General features: G+C 44.8%; 1 protein-coding gene across 1 annotated transcript; it reads right to left on the bottom strand.

Annotated features, from left to right (window-relative positions):
- Nucleotides 1-434: 434 nt before the first annotated feature.
- LOC141155335 (neurexin-3-like) lies at nucleotides 435-23,386 on the bottom strand. Its single transcript, XM_073642216.1, has 5 exons — nucleotides 22,928-23,386; nucleotides 8,176-9,090; nucleotides 1,651-1,668; nucleotides 1,276-1,305; nucleotides 435-466 (listed from the first exon to the last, which is right to left on the bottom strand). The coding sequence occupies exons 2-5, from the start codon at nucleotides 8,882-8,884 to the stop codon at nucleotides 435-437; spliced, it is 789 nt and encodes a 262-aa protein (XP_073498317.1). The 5' UTR covers nucleotides 8,885-9,090; nucleotides 22,928-23,386.
- Between the last annotated feature and the right edge of the window lie 3,293 nt (nucleotides 23,387-26,679).

The raw sequence follows: 26,679 nt of genomic DNA, 5'->3' as shown, positions 1-26,679 counted from the left end.
CCAAATTTACCAGAAACATGACAAGTTCACAGAATCTCTGAGTCGGGTCGTTGCTTTCCAGCTGACGATCTACATATAATCATATCCTACATGCTCAGTACCTCCACGTCAGAAGTGTGCCAAACAATGGGTTACTGCCAGCGATGCCACCCTGCGCTCCCCTCAACCATCTGGGCACACTCAGGCTGTCTGCATGTGGTGGCTGACCACAATGGGGAGCTGCATGCAGTGTCCTCCTTTATGAAGTGCAGCAGTCCCCCATTCTCCTGATGTCCGAGTCCTGGAAGTGGAATTGGCGCCCATCATACATTTATGGCGCTCGACTGCTGTGCCATTACTGGTTGAAGCAGTAATACCCCTTTATACTTCATTCCTGCTTCCACGGCCGATCCTGAAGAAAGCAAAGGTTGTGATCGCCTGCACTGAGCAGAGATCTACACATACGCCTTCATCTCAGGGTCGCCCTCTATAAGACGAGCACAGATACACCACGATCCCGAGCTTACACTTCACTACAGATGATCACATGCATGAAATGTGTAGTACAATCCTGGAGACATCACCCATCAGAGATATAACACAGCGGCTGATTAGCCCCATGATGAATGAGCATTATTATTACAGGAGACACACAATGCAGGTCAGACAACACAGTAATGAAGGCATCTACCTTTACTTCTCCCTACAGCCGGAGGGTGGGATCCACGAGAGCAGCAGGGTGCATCAGAGAGAAGGCACATCAGACACATCATTTTAGGCAGCACAAAATCAAAAATGATGTATGATGAAAGACACAGCACACATGAACACAGCACACAGCAATGGAAAGGCCCACAGCACAGACCCCCGAACACGACAGGAGCCCAATGTCCCGGGCAATAGTGACGTCACTGACACATAGGAGGCGCAGTGACTTCATCATGCCATGTTTCTCCGTGCATGAGCGGCTCCTCTACCATAAGGCAGAGGTCAGACATTGTAGTAAAGCCAATAGTAAAATTCCCCTTACCCAGAGGCCAATATCAACATTAAATCCACCCCCAGCTCATCCCCCCAAGGAGTCTGTGCCATGTCCGAAATCATGCTAACTCTCGCCCATTGCATTGGTGTACGGGTATACAGCGCGGGATACAGGGGCATCTAATGACCCCGTCAGTAACACACAACCCATGGATGACGCTGCTCTGTGAAGAAATGATGAACTGCAGATTCAACACCAAGGTCAAGATGAATAAAAATGGAGAAAACAGGCCAGTGGCTGGCAGAAGAGCATACCTTGGTCGTCAACCATGAGATTGGCCAGTCCTTGAGGGAAGAAGAAAGGTCGAGAGAGAGAAGAAAGTTACACACTAGTTGTACAATACCCCGCAAAGGGGATTGCGGAGTCACATACTTAAAACACAAGTATGGCGTCCTTATCACACCCCATCTCAGCTTTCTATGTCATGCAGGAAAGCTGGCCTGAAGGAAGCGGAGGAGAGAAGTAAAAGACTCGCCCTGATCAGCGCCGGAGACTCACTAGCTTCCTACACTCAAGTGTCCAGGATATTGGGTGTGACAGTCCTGACTACACCTGCACACAGCTGCATACATTGTAATAGGGGATGTGAGGGGGCATCGGGGGACGGCGTCCGGATCGCAGACACTCACCTGGAATGTCATTGACATCTAATGTAGCATTGAGACAAGGGGAAGGAAAGAGAGAAAGAAAGTCAAGCTGTGACCACACAAAATCAACGTTGCATGGAGCGGGACATCACATGCAAACCATATAGTACCCCCCCACACACAAACATGCGCTCATGCAAGTGGCGGTCACTGTGCATGGATCGGAGGTCTCGCTACAGCAGCGGTCCGCAGGGGAGCAGATCGTCCCATACCTGCAAGAATATCTGTTAGAAAATATTCACAGTTATCACAGTCAGCATTGCAGGGTATGAATCCCCAGCCCCCCGGGGTCGTCGGCATTGTGAAGATTTACAGCTTTAAGATCAGCTTTATTTTTCATCGGGACACAAATCTCGTCAGCAAGCAGTCATAGTACAGCCAGCAATACATGTAGTATTAGAAGGAGCAGGTACACGGTGCCGGCAGTACACGGTGCAAGGGCTCTTTCACATGGCAGTGTCTCCGGTGTGTGTGGTGATCGTTTTCACACGTACTGGAGATACTTACACACGTAGACACACTCAAATGAATGGGTCTGCGCACATGTCTGTTTCCATGTGTTCATGGGCAAAACACGCTGATACGTCCGTGTTTAGCACGCTGCATAACGTCCAACACACGTGCAAACTGATGACACACGGAAGATATCCGTGTGTCATCAGTATCACACGTACCGGGCACCTGGGAATCAGCGGTACAGTGAGCGCTATTCCCAAGAGCTGGGTGATGAAGAAATTACTCACTGTCCACTGCTGAAGCTGCAATCAGCGCCAGCAGGGGACAATGTTGAGAGTAGTATTCTGCTCCCAAAGTCTCCAAAACCTGTAAAAATAAGAATAAAATAAAAAAATTATATACTCACCTGACTTGACACTGCACACGCTGAGAATGACTCGCTGCAGCGAGCGGGCATGCCCCTGACCTGCGCTGAGCTCACTGAGCAACAGGACACCACTCACTGAGCTCAGCGGAGGACAGGGGCCCGCTCGCTGCAGAGAGTCATTCTCCTCTGCTCCTCAGCGTGTGCAGTTGCCTGAAGCCAGGTGAGTATAATGATTTTTTTATTTTATTTTTACGTTTTGGAGACATCGGGAGCAGTATACTACTCTCAATATTGTCCCCTGCTGGTGGTGATCGCAGCGCAAGCAGGGGACAATGATGAGAGATTCCTTCAGCACCCAGCACTTGGAAACAGCACTAACTGTACCGCCGGTTCCCTGGCGCCGGTAAATGTGATAATGATGCGGCACACGGTTGCCACACAGGTATACACGGATACGGATATCTCCGGTACTGGTTTTACCAGTATCGGAAATATCAGGATGTGTGAACCAGGCCTTAGATAGAGGGAGGAGGCTCAGTGTTGTCCCATAGATGACAGTGATCACTAGTAAGATTAGGAGCCGGTCACAGCATCACGGCGTCTGCGCTACGACCACTATCCGCTGACTGCGTCCTGAGCCCCATGTGACTAGCTGCTTTTTACCATAACGGCTGTTCTGCACAGGTGACAGTATTGATATGGCAGGTAGAGTAAATATTTAATCCCGCTGCCTTTCATACCTTTATCCCTGTGCTTCCTGAGACATCTGATCCCTCGTCACACGCAGCCTGGCGTCCTCTTACCCATCCTGTGCTCCCCGTCCAAACATCGGGAAACCTGAGCACACACAGAGGGAATGAGGAGGGGGCAGGTGACGACTTACTGCGGGCCGCAGCCACCTATGAAGCTTGTCCGGCTTCACCTGGTCTCAGCCCAGAGGAAGAACTCAGCCAGAAGTTTGTAAAATTGGTGAAGAACTACTAATGCCGGGAAGTCGAGACAGCTTCAGGGAAGTCGCCTTTATTCTGGGATTTTACAGCTCTCTAATATTAGTTGTGCTCATTATACCAGCAGGTGCGTGCCGATATACAATATAGTGTATCTACTCCACCCCCGTATAGCATACATACAGCTCCATGGAAGGTAATGGAGCCCCAGCAATAGGCAGCTATCCTCATAGTGTGGCCTCAGGAGATGAGGCCACTTCTGTAATTCAAGAAGTGTGACCCAATTCCCGTCTGCCATGCTTAATCCAGGGGTTTCTAGCCGGACACAGATGACATTTTTCCCAGCCGCCCCCTCCACATCAGCGGATAGGATTTACTCTGGATATATGTGAGGCCTCTTGTACACACCGGTTACCGATTTGTGCTGCATAATCTGTTATATACTCTGCGGCCATCTATAGCCGCGATTTTATGTGGAAAATATATTGTGGCAAGTTCCAATGTGTTCTCTTCTAGATAGTTTATCCAGACAGAGGCATCATAAGGCAGCTCTGGACTCATGACGAGACTTATAGAGGGTCCGTGTTGCCCGCCGTATCAAGTGTGGGAGCACTGGCTTCCGTTCTTTAATAGACAACGGTATCTTGGGCTCCTTTTTTCAGCCTCTTATTGCCGTCTGGGGGTCATCTAAATACACATTCCACGCTTACTGACAGCATCCATAAGCTGTTTGCACAGCGCAGCGAGGACCCTGATGGCGCGAGAGTGTATCATATAACGCACTGGAAACCTGAAGAAAAGGCCAGCGAGTCACCGGGGTATTAAATATTTACCTCCCGTGGTATCAGGAGCAGAGCAAATTAACTGCTGAGCCCAGTGGATTTCGCGCTCGGTCTGATCTTTTATCCACTGTATCTGATGCGAGTTCTGCATGTTCACATGTAAGAAGAAACCGCCTCACTTAACACTTTACTAGCTGTCAAGTCTGAGAAACCTGGGCAGCTCCGGGGGTCTCGTCATAGCAGATGAGGAGTAGTCACAGACTACAGGGCAGGAGGCAGAAATCATTTAATCAAACCGGGTGATGGTGCGGCCCCTCGTCACATGGTGTGTATGATGGGGGGGTTGACCTCATTACAGCAGACACAGATGACTTCCTAATCCTCATTATCTGCAGCCTTCCAAAACAATAATACAGACCGACTCCACATCACAGTCCTCACCCCCCCCACTCCTAATCCCGCACCCTACACCGAGGGCCGATCCCCCTCTGGACGCAGGGAGATTTCACTGTGACAAATGATTCTGTAATGGAACATTAACCAAGAGACATTTCTCCTGTCCGGTGATCATTTCAGGCAATCTGCCGCCCAGACGGGACCGGACAGGGTCTGCGCTATGATGGGGGGGCTCAGCCAAGCGCGGCAAGCAAATATAGGAATATATAACGATCAAGATGGCCGGGGGGGGGGGGGGGGGGATTTTAGGTACATAAATGACTCGGCTTTCCAGATACTTGTATTAAGCCATGTTCACACGTTGCGTTTTTGCAGGGGTTTTTTTTTTCCTGCTCTCCTGGCAGTGAAGGAGCTGCTTACAAAAAAATCAAGTTTTGCAGCGTTTTTTTTCCAAGGTACGTTTGTTTCTTGTGCATGCTGATAAAGTTTACTGCTCCCCAAAAAAAACATGATGCAACTTCCTGAGTTTTCCGCACCAAAAACGCAGCAATACCCGATACCTGCATTGTTTTTCTGTGTTTTTGCACTTGCTCACGTTGCAAGAAGGGACGTGCAGCAGTTTTATAAAACACAGAAGTTTTCCAATTCAGTAAGGGAAAAAAAAAAAAATCAATCAATCAATGTGATTCCTGAAATCTGATAGCTTTTCTGGTACTGTAAAAAGCAGCTTTTAATTTGCATAAATAAAATTGCAGCAAAAACGCAACGTGTGAACATTTCCTTAAAAGGGAAGATATTAATTTACAGACAAAACATGAATTCCCTTCAAAACTTTCCTAAAAAAAGAAAGATCATGTGTGAATGGCATTAGTAGGAGCACAATGCATGGTAAACTGTGGGGGAAGAAAGACTTTTACAAAGCAAATACATTATCTGACATGGTTCAGTAATGGGCAACGTGGGCTTAGGAGGCAGAATATTCAGCATCCAGTGACCCACGGACTGGCGACATCGCAGCTCCTCATTTACTAACATATACATATTATATACACACTGTATATTAGACAGAGGAGAAACTAGTTATCGATGCAGATACTGAGAAATGCAAGCAGTGTAAACCCCCAGGAGAAGAGAAGGGTCATTTACTATTAGGTGATTGGATATTGAAATCATCCCCAAAAATACAGCATTGCTCCATGATATCCATGAGCCGGTAATCAAGCGAAGAGGATGGCAATCAATTAATAAGAGGGGCTGTATAGGTGTTCATGGGGATCATTACATGAAGCCACAGCTACTGGGAACCTCCACACAGAGTGGCAAATCCACCGAGAGGAGCCGCATGTCTGTGGTGCAGGAGCCAAAACATTATTGCTGTATGTGGCTACACATTACATGGACAGGAGTGGCCTGAAGAAAAAGACCCCCAGGAAAACATGAGGAAGGCCCCTGTAAAATTTATCACACCATGTCTTGCTAATCTTCTGTAAAATTTAGACACTGCAAAACTATCTGAAGATGTGGAAAGCCTATGGACTCTGGGGGCTGTGGAGCATCTTTAGACATTGTCTGACTTTCAGCCACTCTTCGTTTTGTTACTTTCAGACTGTGGCATCAAATCTACACAGGTGGAGCCCCAAAGCTTGCTCCACGTCACTGCCACGTGCCAGTGCAACTCCGGTGAAGGTTACCGTGACCAACAAGCACGTCACAAAGACTGGCCAGCCCCAGAGCGGCCTCCGGCCAGCCGCAGAGCGGTCTACAGAGCGGCCTCCGGCCAGCCGCAGAGCGGTCTCTGACCGCGCGACCTGCGTCACCAAAGTCTCTGGCGCAGCGCCAGCCTTCTCTGCTCATCTACAGGGGAAATCTTTCAAAAGTTTCAAGTCTAAAACTAGATGCAAAAATTTGCACCTAAATGTGGTCTGTTACCCTAAACTCCAGGGGCCCTCTCAATAGTTAAAATTGCCCCACTGTAGTTTTGCGTAACATCGTATTGAAGAAAGCAGTCATGAGGTTCAGATCAGGCAGTTATGGTGACAATATTGCAGGCACTTACTGTACTGACGGGGATAAGAAGTGCAGAGACATGGGGGCAGATTTACTATTCTGCGGCAGAGTACCGCGCCCTATATTACTTAGGAGTTTTGTGCCTCAGACACTTCTTGGTCTAATGAATGGCGTCTAATGAATTTAGAAAATAAGTCCGATTTCTTCACGGTGTGCATAGACTTTTGGAGCAATGTAAGTGTTATGTCAGCCAGCCTGGAGCGGCATAGGAAAGAGCAGAGTACCGTCCAGTAGGAGGCGCCAACTCTACCAGGCAGAGGAAGCCATGGCGGCACGTTCAGAGCGTTCCCGGAAGTCTATGGTGGCTTCGCTTTATGCAGCGTTAGTCTCTGCCCTGACTGTATCTGGCGCAGCCACATTAGCTATGCCCATATGCCACAGACTGATGCATTTTTTTGGGGGGCTGTACAGATTTGATGCCAAGGAGTAAAAAAGATTAACATTTGAAGTCACAGGGCAATAATAGAGGTTGTAGTCCTATTGTAGATGTAACAGGTCATATCTACTCGATGGCAGGACTGGCGAGGACACAACTTACATAAAAGGAGAATATTGTGGCAGTTTTGTTTTTTTAACCTGGGATCTGCTCAATCTGACATTTTCCTGTTAAGCATCTAGAGGTAAATGTCATAACCTCCCAAGGAAGATTGTGAGCGATTATCTCCTCTATAGTAAGTGTGTAAAATCCCAGTAAATAAGAATACAGACTTTATCAGTCAGTGGCAGACGATCCCTGGACGCTCACGGCCCTCCTGTCATTCACAGCACTCTCGCTGTTATCTCCGAACACAACATGGCGGCGGGAACAGCAAATCCCAATCACAAGTCTCCGATGCATCATCCTCCAGAAAGGACAGCAGCACCTGCAACACTCTCTTATTAAGACCAATGCAGAATTTAATGGGTAATGAACAGGAAAATGCCCCCCCGATCAAGGAGTGAGAAAACTCCACCAGACTCCTTTACCTCTCCAACATGTTACAGAGAAGCTTTTAATTTTCAATCAATCACTACATTTTCCTAACAATACTCTTAGAAGCCCCTATGAGATGGTATATCCAGACAGGCCCTGTCAGCCGGCCCTACAAATACATATGGACATAAGGGAGGGTGGGGGGCGCTCCACCTAGCAGACCATACTCCCACAGGAAAGAATGATCTTTTCACCAGGAGTGCTGGAGCCCACCAGCAGACCCTCCAGTATCTGTGATGAGATAACCCCCTATAATAAGGTTAGCGCTGGGCAATTCATTAAGAAATCCTGTAGCACATTCTGTGAGGATTTAACCCCTTGCAAAGATGAAATCTGCAGCAGCATTTGACATCATCTGACCGCAGGAATAAAGCTTGCTGTAAACCTTATTCACTTGCATTGTGCAGAATCCAAGAATTCACAGCAAATCCTCTCCGACGGGAAGGAAGCCTAAAAGACATTAGAAAGTTATGAGCTGATGAATATAACCCTTCTTCCATGAAGTCACCTTCTGCTTACCTTCAGAGCAGAACTTGCCCACATAGCCAGTCGCTGTACAGTCACAGGTGGGCTCTCCATCAAGCAACAGACAAGCTCCTCCATTGTCACAAGGATTATGGGTGCAGAGTCCCTCCAGATCTAACCGCACGCCGTGACTCCCGAGCAGCCGGGGCTCAGAGTTGCCATACTTGAGCTCCTGTAAATATCCAGAGAACATAGGCATGTCCCTGACCGTAGCAAGTGTCAGAGCATCGGAGCGTATATCCCCGGGAACGCCACCTACAAAGAGGTCACTAACAATATTCATGCTCTGCCTCTGTGGTCGGACCTCTGCAGGTATAGCCACCCCATCTAGAACCATTGTGGTCCTCAGCCTATTTCGACTGACCATCAGAAAGTGCCAGCCACCGTCGTTCACCTTCTTATCACTTAGAACCGTAGTTTCAGCACAATCAATACTGAAGTGCAACTGAACTCTGCCATCTGCCAGAGAGAGGCAGAGGAAGTCACAGATGCCACCATCATCGAAGTAGAGCAAAAGGCCGGTGGAAACGTTGGTCCTGAGCTGAAAGCTGAGGTCACTGCGGGTGCTGGCATCCCAGCGCAGGTAGCGAGTCCACTGATTGGGAAGTCCCACGAACTCAAGTCCTAAGCTCAAGCCTAAGACACAGCCCAGAAGAAAGCTTAAATGGAGAGTTAGGCTAAGAGAGCAAAAGCTGGAGGACATGATGGTACGAAGGAGGAGAGGAGAAGAGGAGGAAGTATTGAAATGAATGACTAGAAGAAAGATCCAGGATCTTCTGAGAACAGCACAGGTCCAGACTTCTTCAGCCTCCCCGATACACTGCAGAACAGTCTTCTCTCACAGCGGCTCAAAGGTTGTGCAGAAAAACTGTTCTAGGTCTTTGGAGTGTAATGAATCCACATTTACATCTACAGTGAAAAGAAAGAGAAAAAAAAAGTGTTGTTAAATAGATTTACAGCCCAAGAGCATATTCCTCAACAAACCCACATAACAAGCGCACAGACGTCCGGAGCGCCACATATGTACGACCCCACAGCGCAAAGCGAGAGCTGCTGAAGAAGAGTAGACTTCTAGAAAAAGCAGGGAGCACACTGAAACAGACTGTGTGCATGATGTCAGACACATCGCTGCAGCGGTCAGAGCCATGAGAAGCACAAACTGAGAAAAAAAACTCTTATAAAGTGGGAAAAAGAAGCAGAGACAACCTCAAAGACCCAGAAAAGGGACATATCAAAAACTACTGATGCCCCATCTTTGAGGATCCTGCACCCGAGAGCTCATGCCACCACTTAATATCACTCCTACTTTTTACCTAATACATCAGCAGAATAGACAGACGTGACAAGGTGGGGTGAAATCATGCTGGGTGGAAAAATAGGCCAACGAGGCGGGACCACAGGACTGACCTGGGCAGTCTATATTGAGGGGCTTCCAGCACGGTTTGCATAAAGCAGGCAATCAGCAGAGACATTAGTGATATAAATCAGGAACGCTTTATGATCACATACAGAAATCTATACTTCACATAAGTGCCGCCATAGGTGCTGACAAAAAGCGGCTCTCACATTAGCAGTAACAGCCAGACATTACTACACATGAATCATGGGTGAATTTCCTGCAGTGCTCCGGGCCTCAGAAATAAAGATCAGAAAGACGCACACAGGAACCACTGACGGGAGAAGGACCGGAACAGACGACTAATGTCCATAACCTATAAAAGGCCGAGGCCAGCAGGTAACGCAAGCCGCAACCATAGTGTGCCCCGCTGAGGAGCCGAGCGGATACAAGTCTACAGCACTATACATAGTGAGGCGGGAATGTTACCGCCAAAACACACAGACGAAATGACGCCACCACCAGGGGGCCACATGAGACTGTGGCTGTTGTGATGATTAATATTATATATATATATATATATATATATATATATATATATATATATATATATATATATATATATATATATATATATATATATATATATATATATATATATATATATATATATATATATAACACAGTACAGACCAAAAGTTTGGACACACCTTCTCATTTAAAGATTTTTCTGTATTTTCATGACTTTGAAAATTGTACATTCACACTGAAGGCATCAAAACTATGAATTAACACATGTGGAATTATATACTTACCAAAAAAGTGTGAAACAACTGAAAATATGTCTTATATTCTAGGTTCTTCAAAGTAGCCACCTTTTGCTTTGATGACTGCTTTGCACACTCTTGGCATTCTCTTGATGAGCTTCAAGAGGTAGTCACCGGAAATGGTCTTCAAACAATCTTGAAGGAGTTCCCAGAGATGCTTAGCACTTGTTGGCCCTTTTGCCTTCACTCTGCGGTCCAGCTCACCCCAAACCATCTCGATTGGGTTCAGGTCTGGTGACTGTGGAGGCCAGGTCATCTGGAGTAGCACCCCATCACTCTCCTTCTTGGTCAAATAGCCCTTACACAGCCTGGAGGTGTTTGGGGTCATTGTCCTGTTGAAAAATAAATGATGGTCCAACTAAACGCAAACCGGATGGAATAGCATGCCGCTGCAAGATGCTGTGGTAGCCATGCTGGTTCAGTATGCCTTCAATTTTGATTAAATCCCCAGCAGTGTCACCAGCAAAGCCCCCCCACACCATCACACCTCCTCCTCCATGCTTCACGGTGGGAACCAGGCATGTAGAGTCCATCCGTTCACCTTTTCTGCGTCGCACAAAGACACGGTGGTTGGAACCAAAGATCCCAAATTTGGATTCATCAGACCAAAGCACAGATTTCCACTGGTCTAATGTCCATTCCTTGTGTTCTTTAGCCCAAACAAGTCTCTTCTGCTTGTTGCCTGTCCTTAGCAGTGGTTTCCTAGCAGCTATTTTACCATGAAGGCCTGCTGCACAAAGTCTCCTCTTAACAGTTGTTGAAGTGATGTGTCTGCTGCTAGAACTCTGTGTGGCATTGACCTGGTCTCTAATCTGAGCTGCTGTTAACCTGTGATTTCTGAGGCTGGTGATTCGGATAAACTTATCCTCAGAAGCAGAGGTGACTCTTGGTCTTCCTTTCCTGGGGCGGTCCTCATGTGAGACAGTTTCTTTGTAGCGCTTGATGGTTTTTGCAACTGCACTTGGGGACACTTTCAACGTTTTCCCAATTTTTCGGACTGACTGACCTTCATTTCTTAAAGTAATGATGGCCACTCGTTTTTCTTTACTTAGCTGCTTTTTTCTTGCCATAATACAAATTCTAACAGTCTATTCAGTAGGACTATCAGCTGTGTATCCACCAGACTTCTGCACAACACAACTGATGGTCCCAACCCCATTTATAAGGCAAGAAATCCCACTTATTAAACCTGACAGGGCACACCTGTGAAGTGAAGACCATTTCCGGTGACTACCTCTTGAAGCTCATCAAGAGAATGCCAAGAGTGCAAAGCAGTCATCAAAGCAAAAGGTGGCTACTTTGAAGAACCTAGAATATAAGACATATTTTCAGTTGTTTCACACTTTTTTGTTAAGTATATAATTCCACATGTGATAATTCATAGTTTTGATGCCTTCAGTGTGAATGTACAATTTTCATAGTCATGAAAATACAGAAAAATCTTTAAATGAGAAGGTGTGTCCAAACTTTTGGTCTGTACTAAATTATATAATATATATATATACATATATACACACACACACACACATACATATACACAGTACAGACCAAAAGTTTGGACACACAAACACATACATCATTTTTTTCTCCCATCTTTACATTTTAAAAAATTACCAAAAAGGAGAATGGGCCATTGTAAAAGTTTTGCCACCCTGCATGGTTAGTATCTAGTCGCGCCCCTTTTGAAGGTATCACAGCTTGTAAATGCGACACGAGTCTTTAAAATCTTGTCTGACGGATTTTCATCCGTTCTTCCTTGCACAGTTCCTCCAGTTCGGTGAGATTCCTGGGGCATCTTGCACGCTTTGCTATATTGAGGTTTAGCCACAGATTTTCAATGAAGTTCAGATCAGGAGACTGAGGGAAATGATAAAACCTTCAGCTTGCGCCTTTTGAGGTCATCTATTGTGGATGGTGACGTTTGTTTAGTATCATTATCCATTTGTAGAATCCTCCTCTTTTCACCTTCAGCTTTTTTACAGATGGTGTTATGTTTGCATCAAGAATTTGTTGAAATTTTGTTGAATCCCTTCTTCCCTCTACCCGTGAAATATTCCCCATGCCATTGGCTGTAACACAACCCCAAAGCATGATTGATCCTCCCCCATGCTTAATGGTTGGCGGGATGTTCTTTTACTGAAATTCTGTGCCCTTTTTCTCCACACATACCTGTGATCATTGTGGCCAAAGACTTCTGTTTTACCTCATTGGTCCACAGGACTTGTTTCCAGAATGCATCGGGCTTGTTTAGATGATGATCTTTTGCATACTTCTGACCCTAAATTTTATGGTGAAGATGCAGGAAAGGTTTTCTTCAGATGACTCGTCCTTGAAGGCCATATATGTGCAGGTGTCACTGAACAGTAAAACAACGTACCACAACTCCAGATTCTGCCAAATCTTTCTGAAGGTCTTTTGCAGTCAAGTGAGGGTTCTGATTTGCCTTTCTAGCAATCCTACGAGCAGCTCTCACTGAAATTTTGCTTGATCTTCCAGGCTTTATCTTGACCTCAACTGTTCCTGGTAACTGCAATTCCTTAATAACATTTTGAACTGAGGTAAGAGCAACTAGAAAACGCTTTGCTATCTTACAGCTTTTCCTGCTTTGTGAGCCTCACCATTTCCAGTGCTCGGCAGCTGCTAAGAAGAAGCCATGGCTGCTGTTTTTTGGCACAAGGTTAGAGGAGACTGGGTTTTTATAAAGCTGGTACATTTGCATCACCGGCCTTTCCTAACAATGATAGTGAACAAGTCATAACCCTAACAGGCTAATAAAGGTCTGAAACCTTGGTGAAAGTTATCCGAGCACACAAATCTCCAAGGGTGCCCAAACGTTTGCATCATCCCATTTTCCGTTTTGTAATTATTAAAATGGGGGAAATAAGTATTTGATACACTGCTGATTTTGCAAGTTTTCCCACTTACAAAGAATGGAGAGGTCTGTAATTTTTATCATAGGTACACTTCACCTGTGAGAGACAGAATCTAAAAATAAAACCCAGAAAATCATATTGTATGATTTTTACATAATTAATTTGCATTTTATTGCATGAAATAAGTATTTGATACAATAGAAAAACAGAACTTAATATTTGGTCCAGAAACCTTTGTTAGAATTACAGAGGTCAGACGTTTCCTGTAGTTCTTGACCAGGTTTACACACACTGCAGCAGGGATTTTGGCCCCCTCCTCCATACAGATCTTCTCCAGATCATTCAGGTTTTGGGGCTATTGCTGGGCAACATTGATTTTCAGCTCCCTCCAAAGATTTTCTATTGGGTTCATGTCTGGAGACTGGCTAGGCCACTCCACAACCTTGAAATGCTTCTCACGGACCCACTCCGTTGCCTTGCCTGCGTGTTAAGGGTCATTGTCATGCTAGAAGACCCAGCCACGACCCTTCTTCAATGCTCTTACTGAGGGAAGGAGATAGTTGGCCATAATCTTGCGATACATGACCCCATCCAACCTCCCTTCAATGCGGTGCAGTCGTCCTGTCACCTTTGCAGAAAAGCACCCCCAAAGCATGATGTTTCCCCCACCATGCTTCACAGTTGGGATGGTGTTCTTGGGGTTGTACTCATCCTTCTTCTTCCTCCAAACACTGCGAGGAGTTGATATCAAAAAGTTCTATTTTGGTCTCATCTGACCACATGACCTTCTCCCATGCCTCCTCTAGATCAGGGGTGGGGAACCTCAGGTCCGAGACCTCGATGACCTTTTAACTGGCCCCCAGGCAGATTCTCGGGGACTGCAGTGTCTGGGCCGGCAGCTTATTTTGAGGCTGCCAGCCATTTAATGTCTTCTTGATATATGAGCACTCGCACACAGTGTTCACTACTGAATGCTGAAGCGCATGCGATAAAAGTTTATTCCCTTACACCAGTGCCAGCATCAGGACGTACTTTGTGGGCGGAGTTGGCGCTTTAGTTGTAAGGCCCCTGAAGGATGGTATAAATTTTCAAAAGACGCTTGGCAGAAAAAAGCCCCCCGCTCTAGATCGTCCAGATGGTCACTGGCGAACTTCAAACGGGACATGTGCTGGCGTGATCAGGGGGACCTTGTGTGCCCTGCAGGATTTTAATCCATGATGGCGTAGTGTGTAACTAACGGTAATATTTGAGAGAGTCGTCACAGCTCTCTTCAAGTCATTGACCAGAATCCCCCATGTAGTTCTGGGCTGATTTCTGACCTTTCTCAGAACCATCCTTAATCCACACAGCGAGAACTTGCATGGAGCCCCAGACCGAGGAAGATTGACGTCATCTTGTGTTTCTTCCATTTTCTAATAATTGTGCCAATAGTTGTTGCCTTCTCACCAAGTTGCTTGCCTATCGTCTTGTAGCCCAACCCAGCCTTGTGCAGGTCTACAATTTTGTTCCTGGTGTCCTTAGACAGCTCTTTGGTCTTGGCCATGGTGGAGAGGTTGGAGTGTGATTGAGTGTGTGGACAGGTGTCTTTTATATAGGTAACAATGTCAAACAGGTGCAATTAATACAGGTAATGAGCGCAGGGTAGGAGGGCTTCTTAGGCTATGTGCCCACGATGCAGAAATGAAGCAGAAAATTTCCGCTTCATTTCTGCATGTCCTTGTCAGGAAAAACGCGTGCGGAATTTGACATGCGGGATTGCCTAGCATTTTTTAATGCATTGAGAAGGCCATTCCGAATGCGTAAACGCACAAATAGTGAACATGCTGTGGATTTTTCCGCACATCAAAAATGCTGCGGAAAAATCCGCAGCATGGGCACTGAAATTGCGGATTGTCATTGGGGACCACGGAGGCCGGATTACCAAGCGTTTTACAAGCGTTTACGCTGCGCAAATTCGGCAGCAAAAACGCTTGAAAAATGCATCGTGGGCACATAGCCTTAAAGAAAAACTAACAGTTCTGTGAGAGCCAGAATTCTTGCTGGTTCGTAGGTGATCAAATACTTAATTAAATTGAATTTTATTGCATGAAATATGTAAAAATCATACAATGAGGTTTTCTGGATTTTAATTTTTAGATTCTGTCTCTCACCGGTGAAGTGACCTACGATAAATATTACAGATCTCTCCATTCTTAGTAGGTGGGAAAACTTGCAAAATCGACAGTGTATCAAATACTTATTTCCCCACTATATATACACAGTGACTGCACTAGCAGAATAGTGAGTGCAGCTCTGGAGTATAATACAGGATGTAACTCAGGATCAGTAATGTATGTACACAGCGACTGCACCAGCAGAATAGTGAGTGCAGCTCTGGAGTATAATATAGGATGTAACTCAGGATCAGTAATGTAATGTATGTACACAGTGACTGCACCAGCAGAATAGTGACTGCAGCTCTGGAGTATAATACAGGATGTAACTCAGGATCAGTAATGTATGTACACAGTGACTGCACCAGCAGAATAGTGAGTGCAGCTCTGGAGTATAATACAGGATGTAACTCAGGATCAGTAATGCATGTACACAGTGACTGCACCAGCAGAATAGTGAGTGCAGCTCTGGAGGATAATACAGGATGTAACTCAGGATCAGTAATGTAATGTATGTACACAGTGACTGCACCAGCAGAATAGTGAGTGCAGCTCTGGAGTATAATACAGGATGTAACTCAGGATCAGTAATGTAATGTATGTACACAGTGACTGCACCAGCAGAATAGTGAGTGCAGCTCTGGGGTATAATACACGATATAACTCAGGATCAGTAATGTAATGTATGTACACAGTGACTGCACCAGCAGAATAGTGAGTGCAGCTCTGGAGTATAATACACAATATAACTCAGGATCAGTAATGTAATGTACACAGTGATTGCACCAGCAGAATAATGAGTGCAGCTCTGGAGTATAATACAGGATGTAACGCAGGATCAGTAATGTATGTGCACAGTGACTGCACCAGCAGAATAATGAGTGCAGCTCTGGGGTATAATACAGGAGGTAACTCAGGATCAGTAATGTATGTACACAGTGACTGCACTAGCAGAATAGTGAGTGCAGCTCTGGAGTATAATACAGGAAATAACTCAGGATCAGTAATGTAATGTATGTACACAGTGACTGCACCAGCAGAATAGTGAGTGCAGCTCTGGAGGATAATACAGGATGTAACTCAGGATCAGTAATGTAATGTATGTACACAGTGACTGCACCAGCAGAATAGTGAGTGCAGCTCTGGAGTATAATACAGGATGTAACTCAGGATCAGTAATGTAATGTATGTACACAGTGACTGCACCAGCAGAATAGTGAGTGCAGCTCTGGGGTATAATACACGATATAACTCAGGATCAGTAATGTAATGTTTGTACACAGTGACTGCACCAGCACAATAGTGAGTGCAGCTCTGGAGTATAATACAGGATGTAACGCAGGATCAGTAATGTATGTACACAGTGACTGCACCAGCAGAATAATGAGTGCAGCTCTGGGGTATAATACAGGAGGTAACTCAGGATCAGTAATGTAATGTATGTACACAGTGACTGCACCAGCAGAATAGTGAGTGCAGCTCTGGAGTATAATACAGGATGTAACTCAGGATAGGTAATGTATGTACACAGTGACTGCACCAGCAGAATAGTGAGTGCAGCTCTGGAGTATAATACAGGAAATAACTCAGGATCAGTACAGGGTCAGTAATATAATGTAACGTATTTACAGAGTGACTGCACCAGCAGAATAGGGAGTGCAGGGAGAAATGTATGTTAACTGCTGAAAAAAAACATAAGACAGGTGCTAGAATTTCCCACAGACAACCTGGACCGCTGCATTTATTAAGGGACTGGCCTCAGAACATGGATTATTCTTGTTCTGTATAAATGTAGTACTTATACATGGGCTCTGTTCACATTAACATTCTGAAAAAATGGATATTACCAAGTGCCTCTAAGGCAGGTATGAACACAGCACTAATAGCAGTCAAAGGGTAGTATTAGATCTCCATATACCTACAAAGTCACAGAATGAAATGGTGGGTTCCATGTAAAAAAATAAGACAATTTTAAATGGCAATAAATACAACAAACTGTACTAAGCAAAGCTGCCCGATCTACTGAGCTCAGGGTCGCTCCTGGATCAGGCCAGGAATGGCTTCGCTACTGAAAAAAAAACTAAGAAAAAAATGCAACCGCTGTATTTTACCACCACAGGTCAGAAAACTGATGGTTGGCAGGATGCTACTGCCTTTTTTTCTGCTATGTTTTTGGATTTTTTGTGTCCGTTTGCTAAGTTTTGGCTCAGCTACTGAAATGAGTCAGTCAAACAGTCCACTTTGCAGATAGCACGGGTAGCAAGCTGACATCAGAAACAGCTGAAGCAGCGGGGTCCCACAACAGACGCGGATATCGGGAGATTAGGTGACCCTTGTTAACTGCATTATATGATGCTGCATATCATCCACCACTAGGTGGAGCTCTCTGCATACGGTGTTACTATGGCAATGTATACCTTGTATGCGGGGAGCTCCCCCTACAGGTGGCTGGAGGGTGACATTTTTTTAACCTTATGAACTTGTAGTTCTGCATCAGTCAAAGTGCTAACCGAACTGTAGATGAACTGACAGAATGTGACAATTACAGATCTATTTATGCAGTAAAGGAACAAAATTGGCATTTACTATAATGTTTCACTGTTCTTCTTTGCAAAAGCTCTACCCAGTAACGCAAGGACTAATAATGTAGAGCCATAAATTCTGAATTGATTGATGTCATGGTTGGGATTTCTTTGGCTTAAATCGTTAGTACGTATCATAGCATGAACGTTATTATTGTGGGCACTTCACTGTCATGAAGGACTGATCCACACAGTCGGCAGAATATGTCCAGTGAACACACCTGCTCCAGGCACAGAAGGTAGGTATATATGTGTCAGTATGCCAACAGTGCGAGATTGGCACATACATACAAAGAGAAATGGCCGAACGATAGAAGCCGCCTGGTACCAGACACCGCCGCATGCGAGGAACCTGTACAGGACTCCACATCACTGGCAGAGAGGTTTTCGCAAAGAACCATCACAGCTTCAGATGTCTCAAGACAAAAAGCAGCTAACATGTTGGAAGGCGGGCGGGGGAATGCTGGAGAATCATTTGGGCTTACAACACCAGCAGATGACATGGGCTGGGACGGCAGAGTGCTTAGCGATTATTAGGGCTAGGAGAGAAAAGAGAATGTACAGGGAGGAGAGCAATATGACAGGAGTAGGGGAATGATTGGGGTGGTAGTGAGGAGAGTCAGTATGGCATAGGCATGAAGAAGCGGGACAAGAGAGGCTGGAGGCGGTGGGCATGTCCAGGCCAATACTGGAAGTCGGAGGGAGATTAGCACGGTGGTCTTCATGAGAAGAGTGTGCACAGGGCTGGGCACTTGGTTTGCATGTTGTGGTCAGTGCTAGAATAATGGGTGCTTGAGGGGAATACAGAGGTGAGTTTCCCATCATGCATTGCTCCACCACAGCAGAAATGCCAGTTCCTATTAACATCAGCCCTTACAATAAACCCGGCACTAGATCACACCCTGACAAAACTGACCCCCTGAATATTAACCATTTCTAGCCCGACAACACAGCTAGAACGTCAGCTCATGAGCCAAAAGTCTAAATCCTTCCGGCAGAGTTCCTGTAACACTAAAATAGCCATTGGAGAAAATAAAGTAATTAGACTGGCAGCACGGCGATTAGCGGGGGAATTACAATAGAATCAATCATTTAACTCCTGCAATACCAGAGAATGTGTGATTTCCAGGGATTGTACCTGGACTGAAAATGCACATTAGCACATGTAGATATTTATTCCCAGGCAGGTGATGGTGCGGCCTCCTGGGGAGCGCCTGACACATCGATTACACATCTACAGCAATTACCTACACTCAAACTAGTCTATAGCAGCGGGACGGAGCCGACAGTGGCCGCAGAGGCAGAGGAGGAGGCCGTGAGCAGGACGGCAGACATCACAGTAACATGCAAGAGGGAAGGAATCAGGGGTCTCCGAAAGAGGGGGGGCTGGGGCCCGGGACATTTACTGCCCATTAACACTCATGTCTTTGTTATCCATGTTTTCTGGACCTCCAAATTCACCCCCTGAGGGGGAACGGTCTCCCAAATCTACAGACTGTCCCCCACACGGACACAGATACAACCTGCTGCTCCATCACTGGAGCCTTTAGCCTCAGCCGCATCAGTCCGGGTCACTCAATTCTGAACATTAGAAAAGGTGTCACTGTGAGAGTCACACCCTCAGAATCTGACTAACTCCTTATATATTGGTGATGTAAACAGATGTAATGAGTCAGACTGGAGGCGGAAGACGACTTAAAAGCCCACATCCCAAACATAGCTCCAGGACGCCAGAGCCAGACAGTAACCCATAGCAGGCGCACGCTATGCCCACGCGGGCACCTCCGTACATGCCACCTGCTGCAAACACTGCCCACTACTGGCGTGCAGGAATACAACCTGATCGGGGTGGGAACAATGATGTACATATACAGCTAGCAGAATTCTAGGTATACAGCGGGTATACAGGAGAGCACGGTGCGTACAGAGACGGCCGATGCCACAACACGGGGACATCTCGTGTCCACAAAGTCTGGTCAATAGTCACACGGGGCGCTCGACCACCAGCTCATTAGTCAGTGGCCATGTCCACATGCCAGCAGGTGTAGTCAGCCAGTAGTAGTCTCTAATAAATAAATAAAAGTGTGTATGTGTGTGTATATATATATATATATATATATATATATATATATATATATATATATATATATATATATATATATATATATATATATATATATATATATATACACACACACACGAGACACTATAAATATTTATATTATTTTTTCATCCTAATCTTCATCACTGATCATATAAGGCCACAGAATATGAGGTCGCTACATTAATACTGTTCTGTACCGAGAAATCGTGTAAAATAGACTAGAATATCATCCTGTGAGTAAAGAGCAGGACTGTGCCCGGATCCACAGACTGGATCATATACCAGACCTTCACAAAACATGACAGGTTTGTAATGCATACAGCAGGCATTCCCATGTAAATGCACAATAAATCTATTAAATATAATATACAGAAAGACACAATCATCAAACATGAATGAGGGAGCCAGGATGTATCATTTATATACATGTATAAATATATATATATATATATTTAATTTATTATACATGTATATAAATGATAGATCCTGGCTCCCTCATTCATGTTTGATGAGATATAGATAGATAGATATATATATATATATCTATTTTAAGTATACATGTACATGGGGGACAGTCCCATGTAAAACAGATTGTGGAGCAGCCCTGTGTGACACCTGCACTGGATCCACAGACTATATACAGAAACAGTCCTGAGTAACAACACACAGCAATTCCATGTAAAATATTCAGGGGATCCAGTATACCTACTCAGAGAACCGATCTTTTAGCATATAATAACTACAAGGGATCTATAGGTGCTCACGAGAAGCACCCCTATGCAATCCAGACATGAGATGGCTAGAATATATATGCAGCGAGTGGTCCCATGTACGGGGAGTCTGGCACATACATGCAGGGAGTGGCTCTGAGTAAACATAATGTATATGTAGGTCTATATTATATATACACACATACATACATATATTTTATATACACACACAGCAGTCCAATGTATAGATACATTTCCTCTATAGGGGAGGGAACAGATAATGAAGCACAATACCATGCCGTAGGTAATAGCGGGTAATATAGAAGTAATGGAGTGTGCAGACGCCGTCCACAGTGCGGCCCGCTGCCTGACAGACAGGCGCTCTGCTGACTGACACAGAGAATCAGAATTTCAAATAGACAGGATTCCTCTTCAGAAATCATTCATCGCTCAGCTAATCAGGGCATGATTGCCTCCACCATGGACACGCACTCCAGCACCAATCTGACATGAGGCAGGAAGGTGTCAATCTACCTCCACTCACACCATTACCCACAGCTGGAGAGAAGACCTTGACACAACAGAGTGTCAGCTGCTTGTGCCACTGCATCAAGGGCACCAGAACGTCCAGATCACCTGCTCGGCACACACCCTACTGCAAACCCATCAAACGTCTGATGTGAAGCGACACCAATCAACACTGCATCCTTCCCAGTCCAGGGACCGACGCTCAATGAAAAGGTACAATGGGTCAGGCGGAAAGTACTACCAAAACAGAACCAAAAATGTGGAACTGTACTACTATGAAAGTCATAAGAGAACAGAAAAAAATAAAGATGAACAGGTGAAAAGCCTGAACAGAACAATGTCACACACAGAAAGAGTTGGCCAAGGATCCATCAGACACAATTTAAGATGCAAACACTTTCTTTCTAGCAGGTTTATTGCTGTCCAGAAATTAAGAGGTTAACGATAGAACGTTTCATATCATTATAAAAGGGGAAAAAAAAAAAAAAAAAAGGGTGAAGCGATGAGGTAAGGGGGTGGTGCCCGAACACGCGTTGGGTATGACAATTCTCTGCGCTACTGCGCAAGCTTTCCGTGTATTCAAATGAACAGCCCAACTGAAGCCCCCCCTTCTGGAGGTAAATAAGAGCACCCCATAGTGGAGCCCAACAACACCCGAAACCTTCAGATATTTTTCTTCTTTTGAGAAAAGTGTTGAGTAGAAGGTCAGCAAAAACAAGGCGCAGTAGGGGTGGGGTATGTGCCCATCAGGAGGGGGGCGGCCACACATCTCCCATCCTCCAGATTCTGCGAGAAGAGCGAGCTCGCCTCTGTAGCCAATATGTCATGGATGGTTACCCGTAATCATTATCACTCTATTTCACTCCTACCCCAGAGCCTTTTGCAGGCTCCAGCCGGGCTCTCCACGACAGCCCCCCACAAACGAAACGACCCCCATTATTTTTCTGAAGATTGCGACATATAATCACGAACGACAAAGCTTGAAAGAGAAAAAAAAAAAATGGCGTTGGGCTCCAATTTTATCCCCATCTCCTCCTTTCTCTTCCCCGTTCGCTTTTATTCTCCTCCCCCAACCTCAGCCCCCCCACCCTTCGATGATCTACTTTGGCAAAGCATAACACGCCGTACATTGCACCAGGAGAGGACGAAGGGTGGAGGAGAGGGGGGTAAAATTACAGATCATGGGGGGGGGGGACAAGAGTGCATCCCCGCAACCTACACAAACTCATAACCATTGCTCCTCCAAGGTTTACTCTCAAGCCCAAAAATACAGTGGGGGGGTTGGATGGTCGTTGACTTTGGGGAGGGGAAAAAAAAAAAAAAATCTGTGTACGGCAAAAATGATAAATGGAAAATAAAATGAAAATAAACACGAACAGCGGAAAAAAAGGGACAAAAATGGCAGTTCTAATCCCCCCCAGTAAATATGTGTGTAATTGTGGAGCGACTGATATCTCAGTTTTGCAGCTGTGGGTCTAATCGCACCGCTATTACAGCCCCCACCACAAACACTCTGCCGTCCACTTTCACAGTGATGGGGGGGAACATAATGCGTCTTATGGATAATGAAACTAAATAGGCAGCCCGTCCTAGCAATCAGCCACATAATTGCCCCTTTTACAATCCAACTCACTCTGACTTCTCCTGAAGAGCTTCAAAGACGACATGAAAAACAAGACACCACTGCTAGACCATGGGTGCCATGAGAGGCGACCGGTCCCCAAACTGCCACCGGGGCTTCTCCCAGGGGCAAAATCCAAACTAGATCAGATGTGTAGAAATGACGGCATCTTTCTCAGACATTCACAAAATTATTCCATCAGAGCAGAACTTTCCCTGGCAGCGTCCTCTGCACAGACTTGACACCCACCAATTGTGCCCGAACGAAAGGCACAGAACACGTAGACGACGGCGGCGACTACGAGGACCCGCACTGGCCACTGCACAATTATACACAGCAGCCAAAAATCAGACAAACTGGGGAAATGAGAGAAAAAAAAATACACAAATTCTGCCTGCGAGGGGGAATATTTCCATCATCCGAGAGACAACTGGAGGGCGGTTTAATTTCACGCTAGGCAGCCAGTCCGTCCCCAAATCTCCCCCCTCCCCATCTCCCTGTTTACAAAACCGACCTTTTCTGGAGGTGAACATTTCCTACCAAATGTTCTGACACAATAAAACGGCGCCATCCAGTGCAAGGCGACGCAGATCTCCGTCTCACAGACCCTCCATCTTGGACGGTGGGGCGGCTGCATCTGGATTTCAGGCTTTTATGGTGTCAATTTAGGAGTTGGAAATATTTAAATAATTAAAAGTTTATTTCTGACAATTTTATAAAAAAAATAATAATAATAATAATAATAATTTCTAAAAAAAATTCTGAGAAATAGGAAAACAATTTCCCGGTGAATGTGCAGCAAGAAGCAGAGGACAAGAGGGCAGCAAGAATCCGGGGCCAGGGAAGTGACAAAGTCACTCCACGGCCACCTGACATCACTCCACACAAGTGGGGCGCACAGCCCTCCTGTACGGACCCCCACAAGTGTCCCGGGCACCGGCGCCCTCCTCCTCGTCGGCGGAGAGTTGGGGCTCAGTCCTGTGACCGCCGCACACAGAGAATGACCCGCGGAGCTGCCGGGAAGTTACAGCACACAAGACACAAGCAGCGCCCCCTTCTCACACACACGGGGACCCCCGGAGCTGACCTGTGCCGCCGCCGCCGCCGGCTGAGTGTCCTGTGCGCGGATCACTTCCAACCTCACACTGTCACTGCCGCCGTTCCGGCATCCACACACTACGGGCAGGGAACGCCCAGGCCACGCCCCGACACACGCCCACGCCACGCCTTTTAAAACCACACAGCACTGCTCACCTGTACTGTAATATCACAGTATTTTTACTGCTCTCCTGTACTGTAATATCACAGTATTATTACTGCTCTCCTGTACTGTAATATCACAGTATTATTACTGCTCTCCTGTACTGTAATATCACAGTATTATCACTGCTCTCCTGTACAGTAATATCACAGTATTATCACTGCTCTCCTGTACTGTAATATCACAGTATTATTACTGCTCACCTGTACTGTAATATCACAGTATTATCACTGCTCTCCTGTACTGTAATATCACAGTATTATTACTGCTCACCTGTACTGTAATATCACAGTATTATTACTGCTCTCCTGTACTGTAATATCACAGTATTATCACTGCTCTCCTGTACTGTAATATCACAGTATTATCACTGCTCTCCTGTACTGTAATATCACAGTATTATCACTGCTCTCCTGTACTGTAATATCACAGTATTATCACTGCTCACCTGTACAGTAATATCACAGTATTATCACTGCTCACCTGTACTGTAATATCACAGTATTATCACTGCTCACCTGTACTGTAATATCACAGTATTATTACTGCTCTCCTATACTGTAATATCACAGTATTATTACTGCTCTCCTATACTGTAATATCACAGTATTATCACTGCTCACCTGTACAGTAATATCACAGTATTATCACTGCTCACCTGTACTGTAATATCACAGTATTATCACTGCTCTCCTATACTGTAATATCACAGTATTATCACTGCTCTCCTGTACAGTAATATCACAGTATTATTACTGCTCTCCTGTACTGTAATATCACAGTATTATCACTGCTCACCTGTACTGTAATATCACAGTATTATCACTGCTCTCCTATACTGTAATATCACAGTATTATCACTGCTCTCCTGTACTGTAATATCACAGTATTATTACTGCTCTCCTATACTGTAATATCACAGTATTATCACTGCTCTCCTGTACTGTAATATCACAGTATTATCACTGCTCTCCTGTACTGTAATATCACAGTATTATTACTGCTCTCCTATACTGTAATATCACAGTATTATCACTGCTCACCTGTACTGTAATATCACAGTATTATTACTGCTCACCTGTACTGTAATATCACAGTATTATCACTGCTCTCCTGTACTGTAATATCACAGTATTATCACTGCTCTCCTGTACTGTAATATCACAGTATTATTACTGCTCACCTGTACTGTAATATCACAGTATTATCACTGCTCTCCTGTACTGTAATATCACAGTATTATCACTGCTCTCCTGTACTGTAATATCACAGTATTATTACTGCTCACCTGTACTGTAATATCACAGTATTATCACTGCTCACATGTACGGTAATATCACAGTATTATCACTGCTCACATGTACTGTAATATCACAGTATTATTACTGCTCACCTGTACTGTAATATCAGTATTATCACTGCTCACATGTACTGTAATATCACAATATTATTACTGCTCTCCTGTACTGTAATATCACAGTATTATTACTGCTCACCTGTACTGTAATATCAGTATTATCACTGCTCACATGTACTGTAATATCACAGTATTATCACTGCTCTCCTGTACTGTAATATCACAGTATTATCACTGCTCACCTGTACTGTAATATCACAGTATTATTACTGCTCTCCTATACTGTAATATCACAGTATTATCACTGCTCTCCTGTACTGTAATATCACAGTATTATTACTGCTCACCTGTACAGTAATATCACAGTATTATTACTGCTCTCCTGTACTGTAATATCACAGTATTATCACTGCTCTCCTGTACTGTAATATCACAGTATTATTACTGCTCTCCTGTACTGTAATATCACAGTATTATTACTGCTCTCCTATACTGTAATATCACAGTATTATCACTGCTCACCTGTACAGTAATATCACAGTATTATTACTGCTCACCTGTACTGTAATATCACAGTATTACTGCTCTCCTGTACTGTAATATCACAGTATTATCACTGCTCTCCTGTACTGTAATATCACAGTATTATCACTGCTCACCTGTACTGTAATATCAAATACTGCTCTCCTGTACTGTAATATCACAATATTATTACTGCTCTCCTGTACTGTAATATCACAGTATTATCACTGCTTTCCTGTACTGTAATATCACAGTATTATTACTGCTCTCCTGTACTGTAATATCACAGTATTATCACTGCTCTCCTGTACTGTAATATCAGTATTATCACTGCTCACATGTACTGTAATATCACAGTATTATCACTGCTCTCCTGTACTGTAATATCACAATATTATTACTGCTCTCCTGTACTGTAATATCACAGTATTATCACTGCTCACCTGTACTGTAATATCACAGTATTATTACTGCTCTCCTGTACTGTAATATCACAGTATTATCACTGCTCTCCTGTACTGTAATATCAGTATTATCACTGCTCACATGTACTGTAATATCACAGTATTATCACTGCTCTCCTGTACTGTAATATCACAGTATTATCACTGCTCTCCTGTACTG

Source organism: Phyllobates terribilis, unplaced genomic scaffold (genome assembly GCF_046119375.1).
Source record: "Phyllobates terribilis strain yellow unplaced genomic scaffold, ASM4611937v1 Scaffold_7__3_contigs__length_470593459, whole genome shotgun sequence".
NCBI lineage: Eukaryota > Metazoa > Chordata > Amphibia > Anura > Dendrobatidae > Phyllobates > Phyllobates terribilis.
This window is presented reverse-complemented; position numbering and strand designations above follow the sequence as displayed.

What these genes read in the sequence shown, in the direction of transcription:
- LOC141155335 (XM_073642216.1), bottom strand. Translation starts at nt 8,884, where the DNA reads ATGTCCTCCAGCTTTTGCTCTCTTAGCCTAACTCTCCATTTAAGCTTT. An exon ending in TCTCATGGTTGACGACCAAG is followed by an intron (nt 467 to 1,275) that starts GTATGCTCTTCT and finishes CTCGTCTTATAG; the next exon opens with AGGGCGACCCTGAGATGAAG.